This window comes from Garra rufa, chromosome 19 (genome assembly GCF_049309525.1).
Source record: "Garra rufa chromosome 19, GarRuf1.0, whole genome shotgun sequence".
Classification (NCBI taxonomy): domain Eukaryota; kingdom Metazoa; phylum Chordata; class Actinopteri; order Cypriniformes; family Cyprinidae; genus Garra; species Garra rufa.
Window position 1 is genome coordinate 37,906,238 of NC_133379.1, and position 11,877 is coordinate 37,918,114.

The window sequence follows — 11,877 nt, forward strand, 5'->3', positions numbered from 1 at the left end:
AAAAACTAAAATGTCACAGCAGAATTATGGACATACAGATATGGTGGCCAATCTTCTGAACAGCGTGTGTGTGTGTTGCAGTGGGTCCTGCAGTGATTGGACACTATGATATTTCAGACACTCACTCCGAACAGGAACAGCAGTCACAGTCGCTCTCAGGTTCGTTTCTACTGTTACTCAATCTCAAGGATGGTAGTTTCACTCTAAACTCGTACACAATGGTTGCGTCCCAGTTTACATGCTAATATTAGATTGGCAAACTCTCAAAAATGTTCATCAGTACATACATCTAGACCTTTTGTTGACAAAAGGACAAAGCATTTACAGTAGATTTGTTATTGAGGATGTGATTTCATGAATTTGAAGTTTTAAAGGTGCCATAGAATGCATTGATACAATATTTTAAATTGTTCTCTCATATCTACATGAAATGGTCTGTTATTACCTTATTTGGAAGGTTCATGAATAATAATGATGAGCTCTGCTCTGATTGGCTGTTTCACAGAGTGGCTCATTTCAGTAGCTCGCACATGGAGGTAAATACAGGTCCTTCTCAAAAAATGAGCATATTGTGATAAAGTTCATTATTTTCTGTAATGTACTGATAAACATTAGACTTTCATATATTTTAGATTCATTACACACAACTGAAGTAGTTCAAGCCTTTTATTGTTTTAATATTGATGATTTTGGCATACAGCTCATGAAAACCCAAAATTCCTATCTCAAAAAATTAGCATATCATGAAAAGGTTCTCTAAACGAGCTATTAACCTAATCATCTGAATCAACTAATTAACTCTAAACACCTGCAAAAGATTCCTGAGGCTTTTAAAAACTCCCAGCCTGGTTCATTACTCAAAACCGCAATCATGGGTAAGACTGCCGACCTGACTGCTGTCCAGAAGGCCATCATTGACACCCTCAAGCAAGAGGGTAAGACGCAGAAAGAAATTTCTGAACGAATAGGCTGTTCCCAGAGTGCTGTATCAAGGCACCTCAGTGGGAAGTCTGTGGGAAGGAAAAAGTGTGGCAGAAAACGCTGCACAACGAGAAGAGGTGACCGGACCCTGAGGAAGATTGTGGAGAAGGACCGATTCCAGACCTTGGGGGACCTGCGGAAGCAGTGGACTGAGTCTGGAGTAGAAACATCCCCAGGTCAAGCCACTTTTGAACCAGAAACAGCGGCAGAAGCGTCTGACCTGGGCTACAGAGAAGCAGCACTGGACTGTTGCTCAGTGGTCCAAAGTACTTTTTTCGGATGAAAGCAAATTTTGCATGTCATTCGGAAATCAAGGTGCCAGAGTCTGGAGGAAGACTGGGGAGAGGGAAATGCCAAAATGCCTGAAGACCAGTGTCAAGTACCCACAGTCAGTGATGGTCTGGGGTGCCATGTCAGCTGCTGGTGTTGGTCCACTGTGTTTTATCAAGGGCAGGGTCAATGCAGCTAGCTATCAGGAGATTTTGGAGCACTTCATGCTTCCATCTGCTGAAAAGCTTTATGGATATGAAGATTTCATTTTTCAGCACGACCTGGCACCTGCTCACAGTGCCAAAACCACTGGTAAATGGTTTACTGACCATGGTATTACTGTGCTCAATTGGCCTGCCAACTCTCCTGACCTGAACCCCATAGAGAATCTGTGGGATATTGTGAAGAGAAAGTTGAGAGACGCAAGACCCAACACTCTGGATGAGCTTAAGGCCGCTATCGAAGCATCCTGGGCCTCCATAACACCTCAGCAGTGCCACAGGCTGATTGCCTCCATGCCACGCCGCATTGAAGCAGTCATTTCTGCAAAAGGATTCCCGACCAAGTATTGAGTGCATAACTGAACATAATTATTTGAAGGTTGACCTTTTTTGTATTAAAAACACTTTTCTTTTATTGGTCGGATGAAATATGCTAACTTTTTGAGATAGGAATTTTGGGTTTTCATGAGCTGTATGCCAAAATCATCAATATTGAAACAATAAAAGGCTTGAACTACTTCAGTTGTGTGTAATGAATCATAAAATATATGAAAGTCTAATGTTTATCAGTACATTACAGAAAATAATGAACTTTATCACAATATGCTAATTTTTTGAGAAGGACCTGTACATTTCATCAAGGAGCCCGAGCCACTATTAATATGCGGGTCATTGAAACTGCCGATCTAAATGCACAGTCATTTTACTTTCACTTTTGATTTGCAATTACCGTGCTCTGTGTAAAGCTATACTACAGCGGCAGTACTTACCACATATTTGACAAGTTTAGATGCTTGTCAGTGATGCTTAGGATCTGTAAATCATTCGCCATCATCTGCGCAGTCATCTCTCCTTACTCTGTTTATCTGGCAAGTGAAATCTCATGTGCTGCAATGTAACAGACTACCGCTGGCAAAAAGCTAACCGTGTCCCTTTAGTGTCTCGCCTTAATCAATTAGAGCATCTTATTTGTTTTCCTTGCCTTTCTGAGTAAGTTACAGACACCAACCATCCCTGCACTTAACATCTCCTGCACAACCTGGAACATAACATTTATTCCCATTATCTTCCATTTTCGCTGTTGTCCTCACTTTGTTTTTTCAAAATAGCCTACCTGCAGAACTTGAGGGCATAACTATTAATGATTGCGAGACTTTACGTCATAGTCACTGTTATGTTAGGATTGGCCTATTTTTCGGTGGTCTTTTGCAAACACCAGATTTATATAAGGAGGAGGAAACGATGGTGTTTACGACTCATGGTATGGCATGTCCATGGACAGAACTGTTATTATTTAGCTATGCCAAAGGAAAAAAAGTTTTTCATTCTGTGGCACCTTTAATCAACAGACTGAACTTTAATTATGAACAAAAGGACTTTTTGCAAACTCAGTCAGGCCTCAATACAGCACCTTAATTAGTGCTACAACCAGTCATGTTTTGTCATTTAAATGGTGTGTTTGAGCACGTTTAGTGTGCAAATTGTGACCCTGGACCACAAAACCAGTCTTAAGTCGCTGGGGTATATTTGTAGCAATAGCCAAAAATACATTGTATGGGTCAAAATTATTAAATTTTCTTTTATGTCAAAAATCTAGGAAATTAAGTAAAGATCATGTTAGATTAAGATTTTTTGTAAAATTCCTACTGTAAACCTAACAAAATGTAATTTTTGATTAGTAATATGCATTGTTAAGAACTTAATTTGGACAACTTTAAAGGTGATTTTCTCAGTATTTTGATTTTTTTTGCACCCTTAGATTGCAGATTTTTAAATAGATGTATCTCGGCCAAATATTGTCCTATCCTAACAAACTATACATCAACAGAAAGCTTATTTATTGAACTTTCATATATCTATACATCTCAGTTTTGTCAAATTTAACCTTATGACTGGTTTTGTGGTCCAGGGTCACAATTGTGATGCAGCCATTATTTCCTCACTGATTTACCTCACATTTACTGAGATTAATTTGTTCTGGCCTCAACCACAGGTTATTTTCTGTTCCGTAGTGAAATATAGACAGTTTGACAGGTGCTGTTTGGACGTTTGTGTTTTGTTTTTGTGTATATGTTTTTAATTCCTGCTGTTGCATCATTTTCTCTCATACTTCATTCTGAGAAAGGCAGTAAATGTTGAAATGAAAGTTATTTTTCCTAGATTTGCTGAATGCAGTGTTTTTTTCTGTAGGTGCAGTAGAAGTCCAGCCATCTCAGGTGAGTCTGGCGTCCACAGACAGTGAAGTGGAGATTGTTGGAGTTCAAGAGAACGCCAGGTGAGACGATCCTCATCAATTAGCGGTCATTTAGTAGTATTCATATGCTAAATAGTTAAGCAATAACTTGTACATCATATTTTGGTCCTAAACAATAATTTGCAAAAATTGTAAAATGGCAGTTTAACTACATGTAAACATCAAATGCGAACTGATGCTTCAGAAGGAACCACAATGCATTAAGAGCTCGGGGTGAAAACTTTTTGAATTTGAAGATCAGGGCACATTTAATTTTGTCTTCTGGGAAACATGTATCTTCTGTAGCTTCTGAAGGGCAGTACTAAATAAAAAAATAAAAAGATAATTTAGGCAAAATAAGAACCCTTGGCTCTCAGTGCATTGTTTTTCCTTCTAAAGCATCATTGGGTGTTTAAACCTTCTGTAATAGTTATGTATGAGTCTCTCAGTTGTCCGCAGTGTGGAAAGGTGGATCTCAAAATCATACAGTCATTGGTGGAAAGGGTTCAAATACAAAAAAATGCTGAAAAACCAAAGAATTGAAGGAGTTTTGGGAGCTGAAAAACAGCGGCAGTTTAACTGTTTAGGACAGACAAGGGACCCGTGAACTAAACCAAAAAAAAAAAAAAACAGCTGTGGATCATTCAATTAACAACACAGTATTAAGATGTCTTATTCAGGTCAGTACCAAATAAAAAAATAAATAACATGCATTTTGTATGATCCCTCTTATTTTGGTAAAATAGTTAACTTTTGCAGATTCTGCAAGGTGTATATACATTTGAACATTTGACTTCTTCAACTGCATATAATTAGGATGCTTTAGAACAGCTTGGACTATTTGGAATGGTATAGAACTTTGGATTTCCCCATAGACTGTGACAGTTTGAAAAGGGTATGAATAATTTTGGACATGCCACAAGCCCGTGTCATTTCCGGTAAAAAAAAAAAAAAAAAAAAAACCTTGCTGGTCTAATAAAAGTAACTAAGTCAGAATTCGCCAGGGGTATGAATAATTTCAGGCATGACTGTATATGCAACAAAACAAAACTGTCAGCTAATTGGAATGATTTTATTCTAGCCATTTGTATATGTGCTCTTTGCATTATTGTATAATGTTATGATTTTAAAGTAACCCTTCCAAAGGCATTTTTAATATAAGTGATTTCAGTTGAAATTAAATAGGATTTATTTTTATTTTAGTACTTTACAATAGGAATCAATTTATTAGCATTTGTTAGTTTATAATACATTGGGTATCATCAACTAACAGCGAAAATTTGGCAGCATTTACAGGGTTTTTGCAGGTCTTAAAATGTATTAAAACAGATCAGACAGTCTTCATTTTACAAAGCCATGGCATTAAATGTTACATGCACTGCAAAAAATAAATATCTTAGCTTTTTTTTCTTGTTTTCCAAGACAATTATCTAAACCCCTATGATTTACTTGAGATACAAAATGAAGATATGAAATCTTGTTTTCTGAGAAACTGAACAAAATTATGACTTTAAAAGTGACCTCCCATGATAAAGTCAGGTCATCCTAAAAATAAAATATGGGGCTTTCTTATAGAAATAAATGCTAAATGTAAACAGGTGAATCTCACAAAAACTGGTTATATTTTACTCCAAAATCAATAGTTTATATTTAGCCGTGAACAAGCAAGTACTGTTTTTTTTGTTTGTTTGTTTGTTTTTTTAAGAGAGTCTCTAATGCTCTTTAAGGCAGCTTTTATTTGATAAAAAATACAGTAAAATCAGTAATAGGGTGAAATAATATTACTATTTAAAATAATTATCTTCTATATATATATATATATATATATATTGTAAAATGTCATTTATTCCTGTAGACCAAAGCTGAATTTTCAGCTCTACTCCAGTCTTCAGTATCACATGATAGTTCAGAAATCATTCTAAAATTCTGCTATACTATTTTTATTCAATAAGGATGCATTCAATTGACTATAAGTTACAGTTTTTTTGTTGTTTTCCAATACAAATATCCAAACATCCTTAAATCAAGATTTACTTACTTGAAATAAATAATGACACAAGAAATCTTTTGAAAAAATGAGAAAAATTCAGTTGCTTAAATCAAGAGCAAATATTTGCTCTTGTAGTAAAAAAAATATATATGCCAGTGGGCTTAGAAAAATCAACTTAATTCAAAGAGAAAACAAGTTTTCATACCCCATTATCACACACGTGCTGCTTTTAAGCATAAAGTCACTTTTAAAGTCATAATTTTGTTCAGTTTCTCAGAAAACAAGATTTCATATCTTCATTTTGTATCTCAAGTAAATCTATCTTGATTTAAATAGTGAGAAATTCATTTTTAGCACTATATGCATTTGATCCCAAGAATTTGCGACTTTCAGCTCAATATTTAATGCTTTTTAAAGCCTTTATATCTGGAAGGGGGGATTAAAGTGACATTAAGACCAGCAGAAACCCTGTTTATTTACATTTTTAGAGTTACTTTGAATTTTGATGATATTTTGTGACTTGTGTAATGTTATTTCCAGCGTTGTCTCAAGGTTTCCTCGCGGTGGAGTGATCCAGTCGCTTTCTTCCTGGAAGCAGAGAGCTCCGGCTCAGTGGACGTCCGTCTCGGCGCAGTCCGGCTGGGTTCCTCCTCCTGAGGTGGTGGATCTGACACTGGATGAAGACCGGCACAGATACCTGCTGTGATCAAACACTCACACACACACACACACACACACACACATACACACACGCTTAGAAACACACTCATATACATGTGACCGGTGGGCCGAGTGACTCAAACCATAATGACTGTTGAATCTAAGAACAGCAAATGATGCTTTTATTAAACGAAAAACACTCAACGTTTGCTTCTGATACACTTCCTGATTCATTATTTGCTACTGTGAGACCACAACGTGAGTAAATGACAGCAGATTTTATCGGGTGGTGATGGTTAATGAGCAAATACTGTACCAAGTTCTCCCATGATAAAGTCAGGGCATCCTAAAAATAAAATGTGGGGCTTCCTTATAGAAATTAATACTGAATGTAAACGAGCGAATCTCACAAAAACTGGTTATGTTTTACTCCGAAATCAATAATTAATATTTAGCCGTGAACTCTTTTTGAAAGAGTCTCTTATGCTCATTAAGGCTGCTTTTGTTTGATAAAAAAAATACAGTAAAATCTGTAATAGTGTGAAATAATATTACAATTTAAAATAACTATCTTCTATATAAATTTATTGTAAAATGTAATTTATTCCTGTGATGCAAAGCTGAATTTTCAGCATCATTACTCCAGTCTTCAGTATCACATGATAGTTCAGAAATCATTCTAATATGCTGCTATAATATTTTTATTCAATAAGGATGCATTAAATTGATTGAAAGTAAACATATTTAAAGGCTGTTTTTATTTCTGATTATTTCAGACAGCAAATCAGCATATTAGAATGATTTCTGAAGGAACGTGTGATTCTAAAGACTGGAGTAATGATGCTGAAAATTCAGATTTGCATCACAGGAATAAATTATATTTTAACATATATTATCATAGAAAACAGTTATTTTAAATTAGAATAATATTTCACAATATTACTGATTTTTTAAACATTTTTAATCAAATAAATGCAGCCTTGGTGAGCAGAAGAAACTTCTTTAAAAAAAAAAAATACAAACCTTTAAACCAAACCAATGTGTGATGAGAAAAACAACCAAGTACTATTAAGATTTTTAAATTAAGACTATTATTATTTTTTAAAAATATTATAATTTGATCAAATATTTAAAATGTTGTACTGATTTAAATAAAAAATATTTTACTATTTTTATTATAAATATTCATATAATCCTTATCTATGTTTTTTTCTGTAATGGGGTAAATCACTATGAATGAAATCAGATTAATTATTACGAATAATGAATTGCAATTTCAAATGCATGAATGCACTACAGCAATGAGAACTTTATGCAAAATATAGTTTCTAGTCTTTTCTTTCGATTTCATGGGTGTTTTCGTGAGATTCAGCCGAAAAAGTTCACTCGCTCATCAAACCTCAGTCATTTCATTAGACAAATCAGGGCTGCTTCACTTTCTCAGATCCTCAGATTTCAACATCTTCTCTTCTTTTGAGTCACTTCGCCCCCCTGAAAGAACAGCCACACTTACATGATCCTGCTGTCGGCCTCAGGAGTCGCTTGCTCATCCGCCCCGGCCCTTGTTTTTGTGATGTAACTTCCTGTAAAGCTGCTGAAGAGCTGTTAGCTGAGACCTAAAAACGCAAACCTGCTGGTCTTACTCTCAGCGGAGCGAACGCCCCACTGCTCTGCGTTGGTGAGATCGTGTGTGTTCACTGTCAATCATTTGATGCTGCTCTGCTGTGTGGGGAGAAAAGCCTTGGAGTGTTCCTCACCTGATACTGCTTTCACAATACGTTTGCGTGCGTGCGGGTGTGTGTGTATCCTGAGCATTAGAAGTTTTCAGAGCATGTTCATTACATACATCTCGCATTGTAATAGAAACGGGCCCTTGCTTTTATTATGCCAACGGAACATCTTATTCAGATACACTTGTGTCAAAAGTTTGGAATCATTATGATTTTTTTGGTTTTTGAAAGCTTATAAAGACTGCTTTTATTTGATGAAAAATGTAGTGAAATATTACATAACATAAAAATAACTTTTATATGTAAATCAAGGTTTTACAAGGTGCTTAAAGTACTTAAATTTGACTTTTTGAAATGTAAGGCCTGGAAAGCCCTTGAAAATATAAATATTCCTGAAGAGGTACTTGAAAAGTGCTTGGATTATTTAAAGGTAATATCTATATCGAAAAAGTGTTTAATTTTGTCAATAAGCACATCTTTTCACTTAATTCAAAAAAACATCATACCTTAACCATACCTTGCTTATTTCAGTTGATGTAAACTAGCAAGCTAAGCCAGTTGTAGTAGATTATGTAAACATGACTGAAGATGCGAAAAGATGAACCGAATCAACTGAGTGAGTCATTTTCGCTGGAACCGTTCCAAATGATTCAAACGCGTGACTTCGGTCATTCATTTCAAGCGATTCACTTGCAAAATCCAGATCAAATCGGAACCATTCATTTTCGAATTTCAATGTCGCTAGTAACGATTTTAAAAAGTACGTAGTGATGGGTGAAATGGAGCTTTTCGAAACTCCGAATCCGTTAAACCACTACGTTGCAAAATGATTCACTTTTTCGAATCGCGAATCGTTTGTTTCAGATCGGAAATTCAAATCGCCAATCATTTGATTTAAAATGGAACGGGTTAGTAAATCATTGCGCGATTTCATGATACTATCCGAGTCCTGATCTGAAATGATGTTACGCGAATCATTATTTAGATCGTAACGTCAGAGCGTGGATCGCGAATCATTTGATTCAGATCGTAACTTTGCATATCGCGAATCGTTTGATTAAAGCCTCGTTCAGACTGTCAGCCCAAATCCGATTTGAATGCAAATCCAATTGAAATCCGATCATATTTAGGTAGTCTGAACAGCAGCGAACTACATGAAATCCGATTTGGTCAAATGCGTTTCGAGCTACATTCGTATGTGGTTTGGAATCCTATTCAAATCGGGTTTCTGGAAATCGGTTTCAGTCTGACCGGTCAGATCAGATTTGGCAATGATTTTTCACAATTTCATGGCACGTAACACATAAACACGTCAGACGTTTTTGTGGAAAACATAAAAGTCTTTTCAGAAACAAGCTTGTGTTGCGAACTGCAAATGAAGCGGGAAAAGACGGCTAGTATACGCACCTCTTTGAGATTTGAGACCAGCGGAGACAGCAGCACAGAATAAAGTTGCACATACCAGCTTCCTGCGTTTCTGCCGCTGCTTTAGAAGACGAAATATAATCCAACGCGACAGCAACGTTGTCATATTGCAAGAAAGCATCTATATTGCAAACTGTATTGCTGTTATTGTTGTTGTTTTTAGCGTTGGCATAACAACACAACGGCATTGCCATAGAAACCACTGCACATTCCGTGAAACTAAAGAGTGCGTATAGACACAAATCGGATATGAACAGTTGGGATACAACTGTGTGGACAGTCAGTTCTTCAAAACGGATTCCATCCGGATATGCATAAAACCGGAATTGGGCTGACAGTCTGAACGAGGCTTTATATCGGGACTGTGGTGCGGGTTTGCAAATCATTTGTTTCATATCAGGATTTCGCGGTTGTTTTTTTTTTTTTTTTTTTTTGAAAACATCAAACCCATTAAGGCAGTACAGTTGCAAAAACAAAATAAAGAAAAGGGAAAGAAAGTATACACAAAAACAAATCCCTTAAGAAAATAAACTGGTTTTACTAGTAAAAGATTAGTATACGTTAGTAGTAATGCTTTGCATGTGCTTCTCTTTATTTTTGCGTTTTTTATTAGTATATTTGTATTTATCTATTTGTCTTTATTTTAGAAATTGAAAGACAAGACATTGTTTGATAAGTGAGCTCTCTGACTGAAGTCCTTGAAAAGCAAAAAGTCTTTGAAAGTCCTGGAATTTCATTTTACAGTGTCTGATGAACCCTGGTAAATATATAGAAAAATGTAATTTATTTCTATGATGCAAAGCTTAATTTTCAGCATCATTACTCCAGTCCTTAATGTAACATGAATCTTCGGAAATCATTCTAATATGCTGATATAATATTTTCATTCAGGAAGGATGCATTAAATTCATTAAATCTCTTTATCATCACTTTTAAAGACTTTTAATAACTGTTAATATTTCTTGAGCAGCAAATCATCATATTAGAATGCTTTCTGAAGGATCAAGTGGCACTGAAGATTTGAGTAATGATGGTGAAAATTCAGCTTTGACATGTTATAATATATTCAAATAGAACATTATTATAACTTAAAATAATATTTTACAATATTACTAATTTTACTATATTTTTAATCAAATAAAAGCAGCCTTGGTGAGTATAAGAAACGTCTTTACAAAAAAGAATATTAATAATTCCAAACTTTTAAACCATGGTGTACCTACTTGTGAATACAATCAATGTGTGTTGAGAAAGAAAAACGGATTTTTGTTTTCTAAACGGGGTCTAATTTGCATATAGACTTTTTAAGCAGTTTAACCACAACTTTGTTTTATATACGTTTCTATGGTCGCATCATGCTATCCCAAACACCACTGAAGCTATTTATTGATATGATATTTGCTGTGTTTTACTTGATGTTACATATATGTATCATTTGTTCAAAGAGCAATATGAATGCATCTTGAAAACTGTGCATATTAAAGGGATAGTTCATCCAGTAAATGAAAACTGTCATTGTTTATTCACCATGTCTTTTCAAACCCATATGACTTACTTCCTGCTTTTAAGGTCTTAATTAGTCATACAGACTAATTTACTGAAGATTGAAAGTCACTTTCATTATATGGAAAAGAGCAGTGTTACATTTTCCAAAACATCTCCTCTGGAAGAAAAGTCATGCAGGTTTATAATTACATCAAGGTGATTAAATAATGGCAAAATTGGGTACACCGTCCCTTTAAGTTTGAGTCTTGGCAATATATTCAGTCTGTATACCATCAGATGGTTTCTGAGTTTTCTTTTTTGTTTTGTTTGTTTTCTTTCTCACGATTGTCACTTGTCAGACCACTGTGTGTGAGGAGCACTCACTACCTGAATGTGAATTATTCTGCTTCATTCAGCTTGTGTATCGCCCTCGAACCCTGCAGGACATTTCAGAGGCAGGTTTTGAAGCTGTGCTGGTGGCCATTTTGGCTCCCTTAGCCCCGCCTTAAACTGTGACCCGCCCCTCTAAGAGTTTGATTGGACCCTTGCCACTGTCAATCACAGGAGGTGAATTACAGCTTACTGAAAAAGGGAAAACGAAGTTCGAACGCAGGAAAACGGATAGTAGCAGAGAAATTTAAAGGGATATTACATCCAAAAATTAAAAGTGATCATCTCTTACTTGCTCTCATGTCATCTGAGATTATTTATGTTTTGTAAAAATCTCAAGCTCTCAGACTTAGTAGTGAAGGCAGTTGCTGGATCCCAGCTGCTGTCTCATGTTCAGGCTGCTTTTGTGAAGGAAAGGAAGTCCTTTCAGAGTTAAAAGTGGGCACATCTGTCACTAGTGACTGTGGACACTAGCACACCCAGAATGTGTCT

General features: G+C 35.7%; 1 protein-coding gene across 1 annotated transcript in view; it reads left to right on the forward strand.

Moving 5' to 3' along the window:
• The window catches only part of ark2n (arkadia (rnf111) N-terminal like PKA signaling regulator 2n), a 36,451-nt gene extending 25,432 nt beyond the window's left edge, over positions 1 to 11,019 (forward strand). Inside the window, exons 3-5 of the mRNA XM_073824572.1 lie at positions 82 to 159; positions 3,663 to 3,747; positions 6,236 to 11,019. Of these exons, the coding sequence (XP_073680673.1) occupies positions 82 to 159; positions 3,663 to 3,747; positions 6,236 to 6,401 (329 nt within the window). The 3' untranslated portion in view covers positions 6,402 to 11,019. The remainder of the gene's footprint in view (positions 1 to 81; positions 160 to 3,662; positions 3,748 to 6,235) is intronic.
• Positions 11,020 to 11,877: the final 858 nt, after the last annotated feature.